General features: G+C 41.6%; 1 protein-coding gene across 4 annotated transcripts in view; it reads right to left on the reverse strand.

Moving 5' to 3' along the window:
- Window positions 1-3,688: 3,688 nt before the first annotated feature.
- The window catches only part of Dpp8 (dipeptidyl peptidase 8), a 70,274-nt gene continuing 51,300 nt past the window's right edge, over window positions 3,689-22,662 (reverse strand). For 2 of the 4 annotated variants that reach the window (XM_008836320.2, XM_008836318.3), the window contains 5 exons: window positions 15,958-16,104; window positions 14,606-14,758; window positions 9,488-9,630; window positions 8,740-8,851; window positions 7,154-7,511 (listed from right to left, as the gene is read on the reverse strand). In XM_008836320.2, coding sequence (XP_008834542.1) covers window positions 7,389-7,511; window positions 8,740-8,851; window positions 9,488-9,630; window positions 14,606-14,758; window positions 15,958-16,104 — 678 coding nt within the window. In that variant the 3' untranslated portion in view covers window positions 7,154-7,388. Of the gene's footprint in view, window positions 7,512-8,739; window positions 8,852-9,487; window positions 9,631-14,605; window positions 14,759-15,384; window positions 15,571-15,957; window positions 16,105-22,662 lie in introns of those variants that run through there. The other 2 variants (XM_008836317.2, XR_003850023.1) reach the window with 2 other exon arrangements.

Genomic DNA, 22,662 nt, shown 5'->3' on the forward strand with positions numbered 1-22,662 from the left:
TTTTTTTTCTCTTGAGATGTTGGAGATTGAATTTAGGCTTTGTGTACGCTAGACAAGTACTCTACTGTTGTGCTATATCCCCCCGTGATGACAGTCTTTGTTTTTGTGAGGCAGGGTATTGCAATGTAGCCCTGGCTTGGTACTTGATATGCAGCCCAGGCTGGTCTTGAATTTGCAGCAAGCCTCTTACCTCAGCCTCTCAAGTGCTGAGATTATAGGCATATACCACTACCCCTAGTTTGTTGATAGTTTTGAATATGAGGCAGAACTTGGATCAGTTTGGGAACTGGAACAGTACCCAATGAATGGTTTGAATGAGTTAATTAGCTTGCCTTTACAGAGTGGTGGGTCCTACAGGGAATATCTGTGGGGTGGGAGGTGAAGTTTGTTCTGAGACTTGCTGAGGACAAAAACCAGGTCTTCTTCAGTTTTCTCATGGTGTAACACAGGCTCCCATATGATTGCTGCTAAATATTTGCTGAATGAAAGTTAAGTGCTTCTTTGAGACTGCTTGGAATTCTTCACACCAAACTCTGGCTAGGGAGAGGGCAGCTGCAGTTATGTATCGTGAGACAAGACTTACTGGACAGAAGTGGTGATAGGAATAAGAACAGACTGGACTGTAGAGATGATTCAGAGTAGTTAATTGCACTATGGTGGTGCAACACCTTTAATCCCAGCACTCAGGAGGCAGAGGCAGGTTTGAGACTAGCCTAGTCTACATATTGAATTCCAGGCCAGGACTACACAGTGAGATCCTGCCATAAACAAACCCAGTTAACTGGCAAGGCCAACATCACACCACAGAGCTCATATGTGGGCGTAGGGATACTTATTGCAACATGCTGGTTAACTAAGTCAACAAAGAGAGCTCATTTTACCAAAGAGCCGTGTGGTTTCCAGAACCATCTGGGCCAGGGGACTTTCCTGCAAAGAATGGCACCTGAGTAGAATATTAAACTATGCCAGCTCTGAAAGGTGTTTCTCCAATGGTGTGTGTGTGTGTCTATTGAGCACTGGCTAGAGTCAACCATCCTGATTGTTTCCCTAAATGTCCATCTCAAGAAATCAAGTCCAGGAGTTAATAAAAAAGCATGCTTCAGAAAGAAGACAAACCCAGGGATCCTGGTGCCTGTCCTGGAACTGAAGCCTCTCTATTTCTTTTACTCAGGTTTTATTTTTTTCTGAATGGCAAGGCCAGGACTCCAGTTCTGTGGTCAGGCTGATGAACACTTAAATCCTAGCAACTTCTCAAATCATACCAACTCTAGATAAAGCCATACTGTGGTTATAAGATTCTCACATGTGGCTGGTTTAACTCCAGAGGTGTGCTGGATAGCTTTAGTGTTAGCTTGACACACCTGGGTTGAGGGAGCCTCAATTGGGGAATTGCGTCTACTGGACTGGCCTGTGGCCATGTCTGAGGGGCATCTTCTTGATGAGTGATGTGGGAGGGCCCAGCCCACTGTGGGTGCCACCCCTGGGCAGGTGGGCCTGTGTTGCACAAGAAAGCAGGCTGAGCAGGGACCAGGGGAGCAAGCCAGTAAAGCAGTGTTCCTCCATGGCCTGTGCTCCAGCTCCTGACTCCAGGTTCCTGCCCTGAGTTCCTACCTTAGGCTCCCTGATGAACTGTGACCCGGGAGATGTAAGATAAACCCTTTCCTCCCCAAGTTGGTAGTGGTCAGAGTGTTTTGTCACAGTAATGAAGAACAAACTAGGACAAGAGGGAAGTGAGAAGGCTTCCAGCTCAAGCTTTTACTCTGGTGACTTCAGAACACTGACCCTGCAGCCACAGGTTACCTGCACCTCTACCCCAGGGGCAAGCTGATTTCAATCAACAGTAAGTACAGGCTAAATTAAATACAAGACAGCTGATAAAACTTCGTTATTGTGCCACAAATGGATTATGTGCATACTCATATAGAAATCCCTTTAGCAGGGCCAGGGAGATGGCCTGGATGGTAAAAGTGCTTTCTGCCAAGTCTAATGATTGGAGTTTGAACCCCCAGAACCCACATGGTAAAAGCAGGGAACAAATTCCCAGAAGTTGTCTTCTGCCTCCACACACACAGACACCACGCCCCCACATGCACACATACCCATACACACCCATAAAATAATAAAATTAAAAAAAAATCTCTTTAGCAATGGGCTGGGCCTGGCCAGTGACTTCTGGCTACAGTACCAACAGGTTATTCTGGTGTGCCTCAGTTGACACAAATGTATTTTTTGTGTGTGTCACAAAGTTAAAAGTTTGGGAAACACTGATCTATACAAGTACCTTAAAGATCACTTTTATTTCAATTAAGAAATTAAAAAAATTTTATGTGTATGCGTGTATTGCCTGCATGTATGTGAGTGCACCCATGTTGTGCAATGCTGTGGAGGTCAGAAGAGGGCTTTGGATTCCCCTGGAACTGGAGTTAAGGACAGTTTGTAGCTGCCATGTGGGTGCTGGGAATCAAACCTGGGTCCTCTGCAAGAGCAGTCAGTGCTCTTAACCACTGAGTCATTGCTCCAGCCCCTCAAGAAATTAAAAAAAATTAGTTTTATTTTATGTGTATGAGTGTTATGCCTGCATGTAGGTAAGTGCACCCATGGTGTGCAACACCCACAGAGGACAGAAGAGGCCGTCGGATCCCCTAGAACTGGAGTTACGGACAGTTGTTAGCTACCATGTGGGTGCTGGATTAGAACCCGGGTCTTCTGCAAGAACAATCAGTGTTCTTAACCACTGAGCCATCTCTCCAGCCCCCAGTTAAAATTTTTTATTTTTATGTGTGTGCATGTATGTAAGTGCACCCGTGTCATGCAGTGCCTGAGGACAGAAGAGAGCGTTGGATCCCTTGGAACTGGAGTGTTATGGACAGTTGGTAGCCACCATGTGGGTACTGGGATTCAAACCTTGGTCTTCTGCAAGAATATCTAGTGCTCTTAACTGATGAGCCATCTTTCCAGCCCTCTTATTCCAAATTTGTATACAAAAGACCCTAATGCAGTTTCAATTGGATCGCCCCTGCTGGATTCATGTGTTTTACATGCATCTGCAGAGGAACATTGATAAAGTTGCTTTGAAAAATCAGAACTGTCAGGGACATAGCCCAGTGGTGGGAAAAACTGCCTAGCATGCAAGAGGCCCCAGGTTTGACCCACAAGTAAACAGAGGATGGAAAAAACTTCAGAATTGTCAAAGAACCCATTACACTGGGACAGGGAGATAGCTCAGCTGGTAAAGGCCCTTGCCAGGCTTGGTGACCCAAGCTCGATCTTTGCAACCCAAGTGGTAGGAGAGGATTGTAGCCTGCAAGTTATCTTCTGACGTCCAAACACGTCGTGGCACATGTGTGCACACATAGGCAAACAAATATAATTTAAAAAAGTTAAAGCATTATACTAAGCTCTCTCAAAACTCCAAGTCTGCAGAAACCACTATCAACTTCCAGTGGTGTGCCCCAGAAGCCCCCAGCTGTTCAGAGGGCTCTGCTAATCTGTAGCACCAAACACACTCTGCATGCCGCCCACCGAGTGCAGATGGCTGGTGTTTGTACTGAAACTCCTACATAATCCTTCACGGACTCCCCTTACTGCAAGCACATGACCTTATTCTGTGTATATGTAACGCCACAGTTGTGACTAATCAAAGGCTGTACACTTGGGGCAGAGGGAAAAATAAGAACACTGAAATTGGTTAATTTCAGCAGCATCTTTATTGCAACCAAGAACCTGTAATAAAATGCAACAAAACTCATGTTTCACTTCACATGATTAAAAGCCATGTAGCTGGAAATGAGAAAACTCATGAGCTGACTGGAGAGAGGCATGCAGGTCATTGCTCAGTCAGTGCTTCAAACAGCAGGCACTTCATGTGCTAAAATTAAAGACCCCAACTCCAATTTTGCTGAAAACAACATAAATTTGTGTTTGGGTTACTTAAAAATATACATACAAACACAACTTCTGTGTCTGTGAGGGGCTTTTGAAACAATTACCTACAGCTGAGCACCTTGCATTAACAAGTGTATTTTCTGCTGGAGGGCAGACAGGTGCAGCGGAGGCTGGGAAGGTGGGAGTCAGGGAGCTTCCTAATCCCTTTCCATCTGCTGGAAGAGGACTTTCACAATCCATGGTTTAGACACAATCGTGGCTCTTGTCACAAGTCAAAGAGCTGTAGGACAGGCTCCCAGGCTTAGGTGAGCTCTCCATGTCCCAATCTCCTATGACAACAGGGAGACACTTTTACTATAATGATTTCAATTAACTTCATAATGTCATTTACTTATTGGAAGTACTGCTTCATTAATAAGCATGCTTAGCATTTACTTTAGAATGGAAAAATTAACCATTTTAAATATTCCTTTAAAATGTTTTGTAGGAATATATTAATAAATACTTTTTAAAAATCTGCCTTTCCTAAATATCATAACTACCATGAGGCAGGTCATTGGAGGGAGCCTAGTACCGACCGATACTAACTGGTTGGCTGATGTCAAGGATTTGTTCCAGCTGGAAAATGTAAAATTCTGTTACAATGAGTGATCCTCTAGGAACCATTCCACCAAAGAGAGAACAGTGCTTTAACAAGGCAGGAGACACCTTCCGGAAAGGTGTAAAACTAGTAGTGAAAGAGAGCACATATCTCTCTCTGAAGTTCCTGGTTTGAAAGGCCAGGCATGCATGGAGGCTGCATCTTCCTGTTTGAGGCTTTGGAAGAGTCAGGACTGGCAAAGGAGGAAAAAACCCTTATTCCAAAATGAATTCCAGACCAAGGGCATATAAAGTTCCTAAGAGGTCAATAGTTAAAGACAGGTGAGTAGCTTTCTTGACTATTGTTTTGGGTTCTTAATCCATCCAATGTAAAAGTCGCTTCTTTTCTTACTCCAACTCCAATCACAGAAGTTTCTTGAAGCAGTCTGCAGTGATTTGATTAAACACCTGGAAAGCTCATTAGACACACAAGGTCCTGGCTCCACCCAAATCAATAGAGCTCTAAGTTCTGAGCATAAGGTTCAAGACTTCATTTCTTCCACTCTGCGTTCTGGACAATTCTTCAGAGTTCTGCTGCTCTTCAAGCTCAAGTAACTGCCTGCTGTTCACGTACACTGATTCACTAAACCTAAAACCCTGTGTCTTGATGCTTAACCCGGAGCTTTCTGGTTTCCATTAAAATGCTGTTCTTTTGTGTTCTCTTGACTTTTTTGCTTCTACCCATAGTCAGGGGACAATTTTAGAGTGATTCTCTGGTCGCTTTAGTTTTGTGATGTGTTCCATACTAGGGTGAAGAGCAAGCTCAATCATGCCATCTTTCTGTAAGCAGTTAGGCAGGCACTTACTTCCCTTTAGAGCGGACCAGCATCTAAGTGATGTAGTCAGAAGAGCATTCCTTGCAACAGGAGGAAGAAGGTGAAGAATCCAAGATATGTGAGATTTTCTAAAGTTTGTTTGGGTAAAACAAGAGGTGTCTTATTAAACAAACTTTAGGGGTGAGAGATTTCAAGCAGCTGTCTACAGGCTATTTTATGCCACTTGTACTTAGCATATAAAGGTAGATCCTTGGAGGCCATCTAGTCCACAATTACCATCCTCAACAGTCAGGTACTTAAGTCATGAGGGAAAATACTTTGTTGGGGGAAGAACAGTTACCCAAATCAATTTAATTTAACTTAAAATATAAACAAATCTTGGCATGAAAATTTCATAAACATGAAAGTTGATACATATACAACGAGGAAAATCATGGAATCTACTGTACAGCAGAGACACACAAACCAGCAAATCCCAGCCCTCCCTCCCATTTCTGAGCCTCCTGCAATGCCCACCTCTGATGCAGTCACCATCCACAGTAAAGCAGACTGGCACTCTCTAGAATGAAGAAACCTACTACAGTGCTCAGAAAGAAACAGAGCGAGTCTTCTTGGAATGCAATTTTAGATTACTGGTAATTTTCTAACACTGAAGCTTGAGATTAAAAAAGGTCAAACCCACAGACACCCTCTCTGCCACTGGCTCCAACGGGACCCGTCTAATACCAGAAGGCCCTACAAGGGCAGATGCCAATCAGCAGTTAAAAGCTTCTATGTTCCCTTCATAGTTAAGCTCGAAGGCTAAACCAGGAAAATGCCATGGCCATGCAACAAAACTGTTTACAGGTTTTCAACACTGAAGAGTGAACCATGGCTTGCCAGGGATTAGCTGAGGACAAAGAAGCTGTTTGGAAACCTTTTCATTTTATGTTCAAATAAGAAGGTTAGAGTTTAGATTTGTTTAAAATTGGGAGGAACACTAACAAAAAAATTGGAATTATAAAAATAACTCTAAGGAACTTTCCCTCCTCCAGATGCTGCCTATAGCTGTGCTGGCAAAAGCAGACTTCCCAACCAGGCTAGCTTTCATTCTTCCCAGGTTTTTCATGAGTCTTTTAGCTGAGTTTATGCTCAATTCTTGAGCAGACCCTTACCACCCCCTTTCTCCATCACTCCTTGAATCAGGGCTTCCCCCATTCCATTGTAATTCCCTTACCATCCAAAAACTCTGGAACATTTTAATAAGGGAATACCAAGTGGAAACTGGCACCATTAAATATTTTGAATATAAGTGAATATGAACATTTTCTGTTCCTAAAAGGGGGGAAAAACTTGCCTGAAAAAAAATTTAAGCTCTCTAGTAATTTGATTAAAAAATTTATGCCTATAGTTATTAACATCATGAGACTTATGATTAAACCCATGCTACATACAGTTGCTTGCCTTTACGCAAAAGTAAGACCTTAACTCTGTCATATCATCAAAGAAAAAAATTATACTATATACTGTTTAAATTAGCTAAAAACTGATCAGAGCCCAAATAAGTATCTTTAGGAGGACACTAAGTTGTCCTTGAAAAAAATCATTAACTGGGTAAGTCATAGGTTTAATAGTGATTAGTTCATAACATGCTGGATACACCCCAAGCAATGAAGCATAAGCTATTCAAATTACACTTAAGTGCTAGCAAATCTGTAACTAGTCAGAGATTCTGGAATTGAACCAATCATTCCTATCATATTTTCACAAACTCAGAAGTCTACTGTCAAAATCCACTAAGTCCAAGAATCTTACATGCTATTCAGAGTGAAAACAGTAGTAGGAATATGTGGTGCTAATGTCTTGTTTCTTTCAGTAATTCCCGTGGTACTGTTGGTTCCCTTGGGAACACATGTCACTCAGTTCTGTGTGCCTGATTAAGGTATGGATTACTATCCACAAACTGCAGACTTCTGTATGGCACCAAATTTACTTTCAGAAGGAGATGTTATATGGTAGGTACTAAAGTCTGATCATCAATTGTGTTCTCTATTGACTAAACTTCCATTTGGTTAAATAGCCAGTGTTCAGCAGAGTCCTGCAAGTCAGTTATATCACTTTGAGAGCAGCAATACGTGATCCAAGGTTTTCCTGAAGGTAGTGCAACAGGTGCAGTTCATAATGTTCTCCAGACTCAGGAACCCTTATGCTGTGTCTCTCCTGAGGGTAGATCTTAACAAAAAGCAAAGACGAGAACAAAGGTTTATTAATGCGCCTCTTTCCAAATCTTTCTGGAGATATTCATTTACTCATTCACTTACTGCTTTTTTTTTTTTTTTTTTTTCCATTTATTGCTTTTTGACACAGGGTCTCATATAAACCAGGCTGACCTCATTGTGAGCTAACGATGGCCTTGAACTCCTGATTCTCCTGCCTCTGGGTCCCATGTGCTTGAATGCTTTCTGGAGTTTTTAAAAAATTTATTATTTTTTATCTTCTGTGTACGAACGTTTTGCCTGCATATATGTACATGCATCACGTATGTGCCTGTGCCCACAGAGGCAGGAAAAGGGCATCAGGTCCTCTGGAACTGGAGTTACACTGGTTGTAGCTGCCATGTGGATGCTGGGAACTGAACCTGAGTCCTCTGCAAGAGCAGTCAGTGCTCTTAACCACCAAGCCATCTCTCTAGTCCTGTAATATGGTCTTAAAACCCTCTTACAACAATGAAATCAAGTAATATTTCCTCATCCATCAAAAGGGAAAAAGGAAAGCAAAGGAGGACAGTGAATGGACTGCTATCATCTACAGTCCTACAGGCTGAAAGTAGACAAGGTGCACAAGCCATGGAACCTGATAGGCCAGTGTGCTGGATAGCGTTAGTGTCAACTTGACATACCTGGGTTGAGGGAGCCTTGACTGGGGAATTGCCTCCATTGAAACGGCCTGCGGCCATGTCTGTGGGGCATCTTCTTGATTGTTGTGTGATATAGGAGGGCCCAGCCCACTGTGGGTGGTGCCACCCCTGGGCAGGTGGGCCTGTGTTGTATAAGCAAGCAGGCTGAGCAGGGGCCAGAGGAGCAAGCCAGTAAGCAGCATTTCTCCATGGCCTCTGCTTCAGCTCCTGCCTCCAGGCTCCTGCCCTGAGTTCCTACCTTGGGCTCCCTGATGAACTGTGACCTAGGAGATATAATATAAAATAAACCCTTTCCTCCCCAAGTTGGTACTTGTCAAAGTATTTTGTCACAGCAATTGAGAAATAAATTAGAACAGCCAATTTTTCAGTCTGCCTTCAGTAGAATTTTAGTTTTTATCAACTAGAGACTAGTAATTATGCCTGTTATGTTATTCTCAAGCAGACACAGCTGAAAACTTGGTCTTGCTCCTTATCTTGCTGTATTCCGGAGCGATCTTTTGCTATTTACTACCACAAGGAATTTAAAAGTGTAGACCAACCTACCTGTAAATCATACGGCTTTCCAGCCCTCACTAAAAAACTCAGCAGTATACTGGTGTGTGCAAAATGAACATTTTCATCCAAGAACCCATGTAAGAGGAGTAAACGGTTTGGTCTGGATAAATAAAAATATTAGAGGATTAGGTAAAATAGAAGAGTATTAGAGAAAAACACTTAAGCCCTTTAAACAAATCACACTTAATATTACAGTGTTATTAGGATGAGGATTCAATATTTTCAATATTAAAGCTGTAACACAGCAATCAGATGCCACATGTAATAAAAATAAAAAGAAAATCATGCTCAATTTCTCATTAAAACATTACAGCAATGCTAGCAATGATAGAAAAATTTTTGCTAAAACATTTAAGTTGACAGATTTTTTTCACTTTGAAAGAGGTATTTAATTTCTTTCAGTATAAGCAACTGCTTCAAATATAATTTATATAAAAAAATAAAAACTAAACAACCCTCCCCCCAAACCTAATACATGAACAGCACCTTTAATTTTGCACCGAGTAACAGGCCAGTAGTTTAGGGCTGGGGATACAGCTCAGGGGTAGAACACTTGTCTACCATGAGCAATGCCTTGGGTTCAATCCCAAGTACCAGAAAATAGAACATTTTCGGATTTTATAAAGTATTAATAAAATATCAGTCTTAGTTCTCAGTAAAGTTTTCATTATGATTATTAAAGCTTTTAAAAACAGGATTCAAAATTGACAACCTTAATTTTAAAGCTTGAACTTACTCCGAGGGGAACTTCTCTGCTTGCATGGCCACAGATCCTAAGTAATAGCCCTGTTCATTCTGGTCAGGGTGACCCATATAACGTTCCGTGTATCCTGTATCATAGAAGATCCACAGAGTAACTGGGGCCCCAGCAATAGCAACCTGCATATGACAACATGGACAGTCAACTGTGTTCCAGAAAAGACTGCTAGCAAAGACAATTTACAACTGCAAATGTATGGGCTAAAATTATCCTTGGGCTTTAGTCCCACTACTGGGCACAAGCAGTCTCGGGAGACTCAGAAACTGAAGTAGGATGCCAAGGTCACAATTTGATACTCTGTGAGTCAATAAGCTTCATGTTTCACAAGCACACCCCATACCAAACCCTTAGCCTGGGATGGCAGAAATACAAATTGAGTCCCTATATCAAAGTAGAGCCAGGGCTGGAGAGATGGTTCAGTGGTTAAGAGCACTGACTGCTCTTGCAGAGGACCCAGGTTCGATTCCCAGCACCCACATGGCGACTAGCAACCATCCTAACTCCAGTTCCAGGGGAATCCAACACCCTCTTCTGACCTCCATGGGCAGTGCACTTATATACATGCAGACAATACAGTCATACACATAAAATAAAAATAAATAAAATATTAAAAAAAAATTAGAGCCTGAATCAAGTGTGTGAGGACCTTGGAGTAAACCCATCCTCTTACTGGGAAACAGCTGTGAGAGCTGTCAACTCCATATACAGAAAGCACCTACTCACTTCTCTTTCTTCCCTTTTAGTGTCTGTTAGTAATCCAGACTTTAAAACACTGAATAGACTATACTTAAGTACTAAAAACTTGCTTCACTTTAAGTCTTCTATATAGTTTTATATCTAGATATTCTAATTACTTTCCCCTCCCACTCTTTTCTCTCTCTTTCCTTTCTCTTCTCTTTCTCTTTCTCCCTCTCCTTCTTTCTTTTTTTGAGATAGGGTCTCACTATACAGCCCTGGCTGGATTGAACAGGCAATGTAGACCTGGCTGACCTCAAAGATCTTCCTGCCTCTGTGTCTCGAATGCTGGAATTAAAGGTATGTGCCATTACACCCCTAATTTAATTCCTTCCTTCCTTCCTTCCTTCCTTCCTTCCTTCCTTCCTTCCTTCCTTCCTTCCTTTTTTCTTGTTTGAAAGGATCTCCCTGTAGCCCCAGCTATTGTAGATCAGGCTGGCCACCTGCCTCTGTTTCCTGAATGCTGGGATTAAAGGTGTGCATATAATACCTGGCTTACCTTTTTAAAAAATATAGATGTCTTTTATAGATTTTTTTTTTTTTTTTTTTTTTTTTTTTTTTTTTTTTTTCCAACATCCCTTAGGGAACCGGGCCTGCCTTAGACTCACTATGGGCCAGGCTGGCCTTGAATTCACAGAGATCCACCTGCCTCTGCCTCCCAAGTGCTGGGACTACAGGCGTGTGCCACCACACACGGCTATAGATGTATTTTTTAAAAAAATATAACTTTTTAAATTTTATGTGTATGCATGTATTGCCTGCATGTAGCTAAGTGCACCTGTGACATGCAATGCCCGTGGAGAACAGAAGAGGCCATCGGATCCCCTAGAACTGGAGTTTCAGACAGTTGTTAGCTGTCATTTAGGTTCTGGATTTGAACCAGATCTCCTGCAAGAACAGCCAGTGTTCTTAACCACTGAGCCATCTCTCCAGCCCCAGATGTATTTTTTAATTTTAAATTAAAAAAAATTTTTTTTCTGTCTTTTTGAGACAGGGTCTCCCTGTAGCCCCAGCTGTCCTGGAACTCACTATGTAACCAGGCTGGCCTTGAACTCAGAGAGATCCACCTGCCTTTGCCTCCCAAGTGCTGGGACTACAGGCATGCGCCACCATGCCCAGCCTCAAATGTATTTTTTAAAGATGCATTTATTTCTTTTTTAAAATTTTATGTGTATGAGTTTTTGCCTCCATGTATGTAAGTACAGCTGTGTTATGCAGAGCCCATGGAAGCCAGAAGAGGTTGTCAGATCCCCTGGACCTGGAGCTATGGATGGTTGTTAGCCACCACGTGGGTGCTGGGAATCAAACCTGGGTCCTTTGGAAGAGCAGCCAGTGCTATTAACCAGGTATGGTGGCACATGCCGTTAATCCTAGCACTCAGGAGGCAGAGGCAGACAGATCTCTTTGAGTTCAAGGCCAGCCTGGTCTACATAGTGAGTTCTAGGCCAGCTTGGGCTACAAGGAGACCCTGACCCAAAAAAATTAAAAAAAAAATTAATTGAATTTTTGCAAATTTCATATACTACATATTGATTATATTTAGACCTCCTCCCCTTATCTGCACCCTTTCATACCCCCCGCTGGATTTCACGCATTATGTCATATATGTTAAGGCTTATTGAGCCATATTCGTGTCCCCAAATGTCCCTCAGTGAGAGTCCATCCACTGGAACCTGGTCAACTTATCTAGTGTCACTCCTTAAACAAAACCATCTCTCCCTCTCCCAGTAGTCATCAGTTGCCAATAGTTCCTTAGCTAAGGTTGGGGCTTCTTATTTCCCAACTTCTATGCTGGATTTTTGACTTGATCTGAGTCTGCATGGGTCTTGTGCATATGAGCAACTTCCTAGCTACATAGAAAACTGTTTCCCTGCGGTCATCCACCACTCCTGGCTCTTACAGTTTTTCTGCCCCCTCTTCCACAATGGTCCCTGAACCCTGGGTAGCAGATGTTTGATATAGGTGTCCTACCCAGGGACAAGAACTCTGCAGTCTCTTATTCTCTGCAGTTTGGCTAGTTGTGGCTTTCTGGGTTAATCACCATCTGTTACATGAAGAAGCTTCAATTGTAAGAGTTGAGAGATGCATTAGTATTCTTTCTGCCCTCTGTTCTGCTATGTTCCCTGAGCCTTATGTGTAGAGGTTGCATTGTAAATGTGTCATTTAGGGCTGGGCATCTCACAGACACTTATTCTCTGTATCTGACGAGTTGTAGAACTCTGTAATTATTATTATCAGAATAGTTGGACACTCTCCCCTAATTACCTTGACAGCTACAAGCATGGGGAAATTATGGTATTATCTCATTATGTAGCCCAGGCTAGCCTCAAATAGATCCTGCCTCTTCCCAAGTCCTGGATTACATGTGTGTGCTACCATGCCTGGCTATTTTTATTTTTGAAAATTACTTCTCATAAACAGCATGGTGGTACACATCTGTAATCCCAGCACTTAGAGGTAGAGGAAGGAGGATCAGAAGTTCAAGGTCATCATCTACAACGTGAGTTTGAAGCCAGCCTAGGACACCAAAGACCTTATCTCAAAATAAATTCTTCAAACAAAAAACCTTCTCAATTTCCCACTGTAAAATAAAATCATGTTACTGACATAGTAAAAAAATACTGCTCTTAATTCTTGTTTTAAATTTTTTTATACTTATTTGTTCAATTTATTTGTTTGTATATGTGGGCATGTGTATGGAGGTCAGAAGAAGACTTGCTGTAAGTTGTCTCTCCACTATGTGGGTGGATCAAACAGTTCATGAGGCTTGGCAGCAGGTACCTTTATTCTCTGAGCCATTTTGCCAGACCCTTTTTAAAAAAAAATTTATTATTGCATGTATATGAGTGTTTGCCTGCATGTATGTAAGTGCACCCGTGTCTTGCAATGGTCATGGAGATCAGAAGAGGGTGGCAGATTCCCCTGGAACTGGAGTTATGCACAGTTGTTAGCCACCATGTGGGTGCTGGGAATCAAACCCGGCTCCTCTGTAACAGTGGTCAGTGCTCTTAACTGTTGAGCCATCTCTCCAGCCCCCCAGACTCACTCTTAAAAAGAAAAAAAAAATGTATACATGTATGCGTAGGTACACAAGTACCTACATGGTGGTGGAAGACAGAGGACAACTTTTCAGGCATCACTTCTCTTCTCTCACCACATGGGTCCCAGGAATCAGCTTAGGGCACCAGGCTTGGCAGAAAGCTTACATACTGAGCCATCTTACCCACCCATTCATTCCCATTTTCTTTTTTTTTAAATTTATTATTTTTATTTTATGTGTATGAATGAATCATCTGCATGTATGTAAGTGCACCTGTGTGGTGCAATGCCCACGGAGATCAGAAGAAGGCATCAGAGTTACAGACAGTTGTTAGCTACCATGTAGGTGCTGGGAACTGAACCTGGGTCCTCTGCAAGAGCAGCCAGTGCTTTTAACTGCTAAAGTATCTCTCTAGCCCCTTATCCTATTTATTTATTTATTTATTTATTTATTTATTTGTATGTATGTATGTATGTATGTATATATGCATGTCCACATGTATAAGAGTACATACAGAACTCACTGTGTAGACCAAGCAGGAATTCACTATGTAGACCAAGCTGGCCTTGAACTCACAGAGATCTGCCTGCCTTTGCCTCTGGAGTGTTGGGATTAAAAGTGTGCACCACCATGTCTGGCCCTCATTCCTATTTGCTTAACAACCACCATCTCTATGCATTTTCTTTAGTATATTTTTCTAGGAGTTTATTTATAGAATTATAAGTATGTAAATATTCAATAATTCTTTTTTTTTTTTCCAGTGCTGGAGATCAAACAAACCTAGGGCCTTGTGCTGGATACAGATCTACTGAGGAATTACTATGTGCTAAGCATTGTGCTTAGCTGTTGATATACTAGTGCATAGGGCAAAGAGCTCTCAGAGCTTATAGTCCAGCAGTTAAACAAGTAGTTATAATCTAGTAAGTATGTGTATGTCTTACTAATCATGACTATCATAATCTCTGCATATATAAGTAGCTATAACTGGTACTTGAATTGACAAGTGTTTACGAAGTTATGTTAACACATGAGATATATTTCACATGGTTGTCAAACACACAAACCCAACATTCTATAGTATCACCACCACTGTAAACCTTTAGAAAGTAATCTGTTTTGTTTTTTTTGAGACAGGTTCTCCCTGTAGTCCTAGCTGGCCTGGACTCACTATGTAGACCAGGCTGGTTTTGATTTTGCAGAGATCCACCTGCTTCTGCCTCGCAAGCACTGGGATTAAAGGAGTGCATCACCATTTTTTTTGTATCTTTAATTTATAGAAAACACTACGCTTTTACAAAATCCAGTAGGAAGCCACGTACCCTGAAGATGTCTGACCTCTGCATTAATGCCATCAGGGAGAGGTACCCTCCATAGGACCAGCCATGGATGCCCACACGATCTAAGTCAATGAAATCATACTGAGATGCTAGGTACTGGAGTCCTTCCACTTGATCATCAATTTCTATTTGGCCCTGTCAAGAAAAAGGAGAATATTTTACTGGTTCTGATGCATTCTAATCTTAGAGGATACTCTTAAAAACTGATAAATGTTTTTATTAAAATGTCTTAGAGGTTTTTTTTTTCCAGATTAAAATTTATTAACAACTGATATTCTGTTTTCCCTTAAGAAATTTAAAACAAGACTATATTTACAGGTAAGGGTCTACAGCTTCTGTTGCTACCATGTTCTGGAGTTTAGTTTCAATTGCACCATGAACTTGTTTTCTATCACTACCCACTGTCCCTAGCTATTGGGAGTCTCCCACTCCGTTTGTTCTGTCGTCTGCTAAGAGGTCAGCATCTTCCTTGTAACAAGCCTTTCTGTACCCAAAGACAAAAACTTAGCCCCTTTAAGAGACTGATGAACTTTACTTCTTTTTAGTACTTAGTGCAGTGAGGCAAAGGGCTCGAGGCCCTACCTCCCTACTTCCCCACCATGCTACTTCTAGGAACATCCTATTTCTTCACAGTTCTGTTAAGTCTTCATTCCTACCAGACCACCCTGAGGTTACTTGGCCTGCTAGTGCACAGCAGTTTTGCTTCACTGAGACAAAACCAAAAACCAAAACCAAAACAAAACAACCCCCAAAAAACTTACATGAGAATACAACATAAGGTCAAAGAACTGGCTGTGGGAGAACATCCCATGTCTTACTCAGCATGTCCAGCACACTGGCAACCTCAGTGACTGCCTTACTGTGCAAAAGGAACATCGGACTGTCAGCATTTCCCAAAGCAGCAGAAAGGACATGGGGCATCTCTAAAAGGTAGCATTTAAAGCTTCCTGCAGAGAGAAAGAGGCTTGTCACAAGGAAGGCACTAACCAATTGGTTTCCCTCTTCACAGAGGACAGAACAAATCTCAATTATTCCTTAGTAGTATATGGGACTCAGAAACCTAAATGGGCCTCCTTCTGTCTGAGGTGGGCGTACAAACCGGAAAGGGTATTTCTAGGCAAAGGTAGCTGTGTTTTAGCTCCTGGAAGTTACACTCAGGTAGATAGGCGCTAGCCTAGTGTTCATCAAGCTGTAGCTTTCTTCCCACTCCTCAACTCTAACATATTTTCTCTCTTGTTCTGTTCCTCCCCCAACTTGTCTTTGGGATTTCACATCAAATAAAGTATAAGAAAATGTAAACATCTTGAAAAGAAAAAGGTTTTTTGCTCACACACCATTTTGTATTTAAAGGCGCCTTCAAATTTAAGCCCTCGGTGACAGGATCCCCTGTTGTCTATCACCACAACCACATAACCCAGAGAGGCCAAGGTGTTCAGGCGGAAATACTTGACTCCTTTAAACCGGTTATTCACCAACTGCACCTGAAGGAGAAACACAACTTCCATTAAATTCTATGGCAGCACATAATCCACAAGAGTCGAAAGACATTGTAAAACTCAGAAAGTTTAAATATTTAATATTATTTTGCCTTTAAAATGTAACTGTTGGGGGCTAGAGAGATGGCTCCACAGTTAAGAGTACTGGTTGCTCTTGCAGAGAACCCAGGCTTGGTTCCCAGCACCCACATGGTGGCTAACAACCATCCTAATGCCAGTTCCAGGGGGATCTAATGCCCTCCTTTTGGCCTCACTGGGCACTGAATACATGGGTGCACTGACATACATGCAGGCAAAACACTGGTACACATAAAATTTAAAAAAATAGCAATTAAAAAAAAATGTAACTTGGGGATGGAGAGATGGTTCAGCAGTTAAGAGCACTTGCTGCTCTTGCAGAGGACCCAGGTTCGGTTCTCAGCACCCACATCAGGTGACTCACAACTGGCTGTAACTCCAGTTCCAGGGGAGCCAATGTCCTCTTCTGGCCTCTGTAGGTACCTGTATGTACATAACACACATACATATAAAATAAAAGTAATCTTTTAAAAATGTAACTGTTGTCAGGCGTGGTGGCACACGCCTTTAATCCCAGCACTCAGGAGGCAGAGGCAGGCGGATCTCTGTGAGTTCAAGGCCAGCCTGGTCTATGTAGTGAGTTCCAGGACAGCTGGGGCTACAGAGAGACCCTGTCTCAAAAAGACCAAAAAAAAAATAAAAAAGTAACTGTTAAGTGATGCATTTTTTTATATTTATGTTGCTTTTTGTTTAGTTTCATACTCAAAAATTCAGGGAAAATCCTGAACAACTAGACTCTATTCTAGCTTAGATTACTAATTACATATAAGGTAAGAAAATTAATTTACCCTATAGACAGTTGCTGAACTATCCTGATGAATTACATCATCCAAATAATAGTGATAGGTAATTAAGGTCCTCTTCCCTATCCACTTGTCTTTTCAGGGGGGTCTCTGACCAAAAAAGGAAAAATTATCATTTTAATGAGCACCATGAGAAGTCCAGCTTCCTTTTTAATGTTACACAAATCAGTGTGAAGAGTATCATAATTAAAAAAAATTTTTTTTGCACCTTTAATCCCAGCACTAGGGAGGCAGAGGCAGGAGGATCTCTGTGAGTTTCAGGCCAGCTGTAGCTACAGGGAGACCGTCTCAGAAAGACCAAAAAAAAAAAAAAAAAGAAAAAGTGTATTTTATTTTCTGTGTATGAGCATATTGCCTGCATATGTGTAAGTGCACCAATGTGCAATGCCCGTGGAGGTCAGAGGAGGGTGTTGGATCCCCTGGAACTGGAGTTATGGATGACTGTTAGACACCACGTGGGTACTGGGAACTGAACCCGGGTTCTCTACAAGAGCACTCAGTGCTGAGTCATCTCTCTGGCCCCAAGTATCATAATTTTTAAATCACTTTATTATCCTAGAGATTATATTTTAAAATTGCTAAGAAGTTAAATGTACTTTGGTGTGCTATTAGAAACCATAATTCCAGCGAAAAGATCATTCTGTCCTGTCCAGTCAGGATGATGCGTCAGTCAACTACAGGCTGCATAAGCAACATGAGATAATGGAGCTGAGAAATTCCTATCACCTAATGACATTATAGCTGGCATAATGTGATGCATAACTCCTGTGTTTCTGGTGATATTTGTGGGAACAAGTCCACTACATTGCCAATATGCAATCACGTGCCATAATGTTTGATAACAGACACCTAGGCTAACAGTTTATGTATTAACCATACTATTCTACATGCTAGGCAGGCTACATCCCCAGCTCCCATTTTACTTTTTGAGACATAGACTAGGTTGCCTATGCTGGATTTAACACTCTGTAGGTGAGGCAGGCCTTGAACTTGCAATCTTCCTGCTTTGCCCTCCCCCAGAGCTGGCATGAACACTAAACTCAGCTTATACTATACTTTTTATCATTGTTTAGAGTATCCTACTGCTAATTATAATAATGAAAAAAGAGTTTAGGGTTAGTTGTGTAGTTCAGTGATAGAGTGAATACACAGTATGCAGAAGGTTCTAGATTCAATGCCTAGAAACCCTGCCCCCCCAACAAACGTTTACTTATAAAACAATCTGCTGTTTCACTGACAGCAGCCTCACACATCCTCATATTTGTTGTATGTCATGACTGCACAAAGCAGTCACACTGAGTGACTAATTTAATGCCACCTAGGCCTGTTAAACATGTAATGATGCTTGTACAATGATGACATAGCCTATTAACTCTTCCCAGAAAGTCTCTTGGTCATAAAACAATACAAGACTATAATTAGCAGCGGTGGACAGTATGACAGATATTGCAAAAAGATTCTGATAAAAATGAGAAGGGGCTGGCAAGTGGTGAAGCACTTGCTCCTTGAGATTGGTGACCTGAGTTTGATACATGCAATCCACGAAAAGGTGGAAGTAGAGAACCAACTCCAAAAAGTTGTCCTCTGACCTTCACAGGCACCCTGCGTACCTGCCCCCCGACCATGCACAAACAGACCAGACAATAATGGAGGAGGCCAGGTGCAGGGCAGTGCTCATGCTTGTAGTCTTAGCTCCAGGGAGGCTGAGGCAAAAGGGCCATGTGAGCCTAGGAATTCTGGCTAGCTTTGGCCATGGAGCAAGACCTCTTCCCCACGAAACCCCAAAACAAAAAAACCCCAAACATTTTATCTCATAAATGTAGAATTATAGGAATTTCTTAATAAAGAACCTGGACCATTTTCCTCCCCCCGCTGAGAATGTGTAAGGGCTCCACTTTCTCACTGAGACATTAGTCTGGAGTTCCCTGAAAACCCAGGGTTCTGAGTATCTCTCTCTCTCTATTTAATTGCTACCGTGTATCTTTATTTTGTTAAATGTCCATTCAAATCTTTTATTTAAAAAAAATCAGTTATGAGCTGGGTGTAGTGGCACATGCCTTTAATCTCAGCACTTGGGAGGCAGAGGCAGGGGGATCTCTGTGAGTTCAAGGCTAGGCTAGTCTACACAGTGAGTTCCAGGCAAGCTGGGGCTACTGGGAGACCCTGTCTCAAAAAAAAAAAAAAAAAAACAAACAAAGAAAAATCAGTTATTAGTGCAAATAGGCAGCAATAACAACAAAAAAGGACATGAAATTGGAGGGAGGTGAGATAGGGAGCACTAGGGACAGTTGGGAGGAGGTAGTAGTGCGTGGATATGACCAAAATGTGTAAGTTATGAAACTGCCCAAGAATAAAAAAGTTATTAAGGGGCTGGAGAGATGGCTCAGTGGTCAAGACTACTTCCTGTTCTTGCAGAGGACCCACATTCAGTCACTAGCATCCATATAGTAGCGCACAACTATCTGTAACTCCAGTTCTAGGGGATCTGACCTCCTCTTCTGGCCTCAGTGGGTACCAGGCATGCACACAGTGCACATACATACATGCTAGCAAACACATAAACATATAAATCTTTAAAAATATGTATCATTAAAACATCAGTTATTGCGTTCTAATGTTTAAGGGTTTGTTTTTTGTTTGTTTTGTCTTTTTGAGACAGGGTCTCCCTGTAATGCTGCATGAAACTTGTTATAGACCAGGTTGGCCTTAATCTCACAGAGATCCATCTATCTCTGCCTCCCATGTGCTGGGACTAACCCACGCATGGCTTTATGTGCTCTAAATGCAACTGCTTTAAACATATATTTATGGGTGAGGTTCCAAATTTTACTGAAGACTTTGGACAAGGAAAAGTTTTTAACCTTTAAATATGTATTATTAATAGTGTGTGAGAGTGTACATATGGGGGTTAGGGGACACTTTTCAGTTGGTCCTCTCCTTCCAATGTGGGTTCTACGTATCTAACTCAGATTGTCAGGCTTGCATACATGGCAAACATTTTTACTTGCTGAGCCATCTTTGCTGGCTGAAAAGTTTTTAATGTTTATAAAATCCGATGTTTGTTTTTCTATTTTTAAAAAAAGTGGGAAAGACCTGGGTGTGGTGGCACAAAACTTTATTCCCAGCACTCAGGAGGTGGGGGCAGAGGTAGGTAGAGCCCTGTGAATTCAAGGCCAGCCTGGTCTATCTACAGGGTTCTAGGTCAGCCAAGACTACTACAAAATGGGACCTTGTCTGAAAAAAAAAATGAAAACAAGTTTTCTTTGGCCAAAATGAATAGGAAAGGGCCAAGGATGTTGCTCAGTTCATAGAGTGCTTTTGTAGTAGGCACAAAACCCTAGGTTCTATCCCTAGCATCACATAAACCTTTGTAACCTTGCACTTAAATGCAGAAAGATCAGAACTTCGAGGTCATCCTTGGCTACATAGAAAGTTGGAGGCCAGCCTAGCCTACATGAGATACTATGTCAAAAAACCATACCAAACCAAAGCCAAACTATCCCCAAAATGGATATTAACTTTGTTCAGAAAATATCAGTGAAAATTTATTGGTTAGACTGTGGGAGAAGAGGGAAGAAGTCCTGCTTTGTTCTTTCTATACTTTTGGGTGTTGAATGCTATTGTAACAACTACCAAACTGGTCTTCCTGTCTGTTCTTGCCCTGCTATAGCCTGTTTCATCATACAGTAAGAGTGATACCTTCAAAACGTAAATGAGATATGATGAGTGCATGGTTCCTTCCAAGATCTAAAATGTATCCCTCTTTTTGATACTAGAAATTGAACTCAACCTCACAAATGCCAGGCTAGTGTTCTATCACTGAGCTGAGCCAAAGATCCAGTCCAAGATGTTAAGGCCTCATATGATAATTTACTCCCCTCCCTATCTTTCCATGCCCTGAACCCTCACCCTCTATTGTTTTGTATAGAAACAGTATCAAGTGGTTCTAACTCCAGGTCCTTGACTTTTATTGTTCCTTTTGCCTGGACTGTTCTTCCCAAAAACTTTTTTTTTTAAATTTTATTTCACTGTTTTTATTTTATTACTTTTATTTTATGGTATGAGTGTATTGCCTGCATGTATGTGAGTGCACCTGTGTTGTGCAATACCGCGGAGGTCAGAAGAGGGCTTCAGATTCCCCTGGAACTGGAGTTAAGGACAGTATACATAGCCACCCTGTGATGCTGGGAATAGAACCCGGGTCCTCTGCAAGAGCAGTCAGTGCTCTTAACCGCTGAGCCATCTCTCCAGCCCCAATTTATTGCTTTTATTTTATTTGTATGAGCGTATTGCCTGCATGTGTGTAAGTACACCCATGTCATGCAATGACCTCTTCAGAGGTCAGAAGAAGGCACCAGATTCCCTGAGATTGGAGTTACGGACAGCTTTAAGCACCATGTGGGTGCTGCGAATTGAACCTGGTCCTCTCCAAGAGCAGCTAGTGCTCTTAACCACTGAGCCATGTCTGCAGTCCCTTTTCCAAAGACTTTTAACATGACTTTCTCCTTCTCAAAGTGCACAGCTTGCAGGTCTTCTGCTTCTAGAGGCCCTTAAGCATAATAGCCTTTGCCACTGGGAAACCAAAAGGATTCCTTCAGGATCAATTCTTCAAACTTGAATTCTGTTATCACCTACCCTGATCTGTTCTCTTTAATATTTTTTTAAAATTTAATTTATACATACATATATATGTAATATATGAAATACATATATACACATATTATACTTATTTGTGGGGGGGCACATCCATGTGTGTTCTATATATGTGGAGGTCAGAAGGCAACTTTTAGGAGTCAGTTCTCTTTTTTTTTAGCATTTCTGTTCCTGGACAGAACTGCTTGTTAGGCTTGGGAGCAAGCCCCTTTGCTTATTGAGCCATCTTGCTACAGGACCACTCAATCTGTTTTCATTTCTATTTGTAGAAGAGTATCTGGCACATTTTAGAAAATATCATGAGCATCCATTAAATGAACATGCATTTATTGCTGGGTAGGTTGTCTTACACTTGTAATACCAGCACTCAAGAGGCAGAGGCAGGTTTACTGCTGCAAGTTTGAAGCCAGCTGGGGATATTTAACAAGACCCAGTAGCAAAACAAACCACCAAACATCCCTGTATTTGTTTATCTATCTATTAATTCATTCCATTTTTTTTTTCAGTGCTAGGGTTTTTTCAGACCTAGGGCCTATTGACAAGCATTCTACCTCTCAGTCCGATTTCACTGTATCTGACCTAAAGTAACTGAGGTATTCAGTAATAAAGTAATTCACTTGATTCTGTGAACTTTAACACTGTTGCTGCTTCAGTGATCTCCTATTCTGACCTGAATACACACCAATAAAGAACATGGTTTGGACCTCAGGCACACTACGCTCTTCTAGAACTGAGCATTTTACAAGGTTATTATGTGCTACAAGAAAGATCTAGCTTTACATTAAGGAATCTCTTCATGATTAACCCACATGGATTCATCAAGCAAGATGAATGATCTTCCAGTGTGCTGAGGTGAGGTGTCAGAAGCCCTACAATATCTGAGATCTCATGGAGAACTTTCCTGGCAAACTTATCACTAGATCATACTACATACCAAATCTTCATACTCCCTAAGGACACTTTAAGAAATCAACAACGTGTCACATATTTTCAAAAGCCACATGACAGG

Source organism: Nannospalax galili, unplaced genomic scaffold, assembly GCF_000622305.1.
Source record: "Nannospalax galili isolate Female #2095 unplaced genomic scaffold, S.galili_v1.0 scaffold54, whole genome shotgun sequence".
In the NCBI taxonomy this organism is placed as follows: domain Eukaryota; kingdom Metazoa; phylum Chordata; class Mammalia; order Rodentia; family Spalacidae; genus Nannospalax; species Nannospalax galili.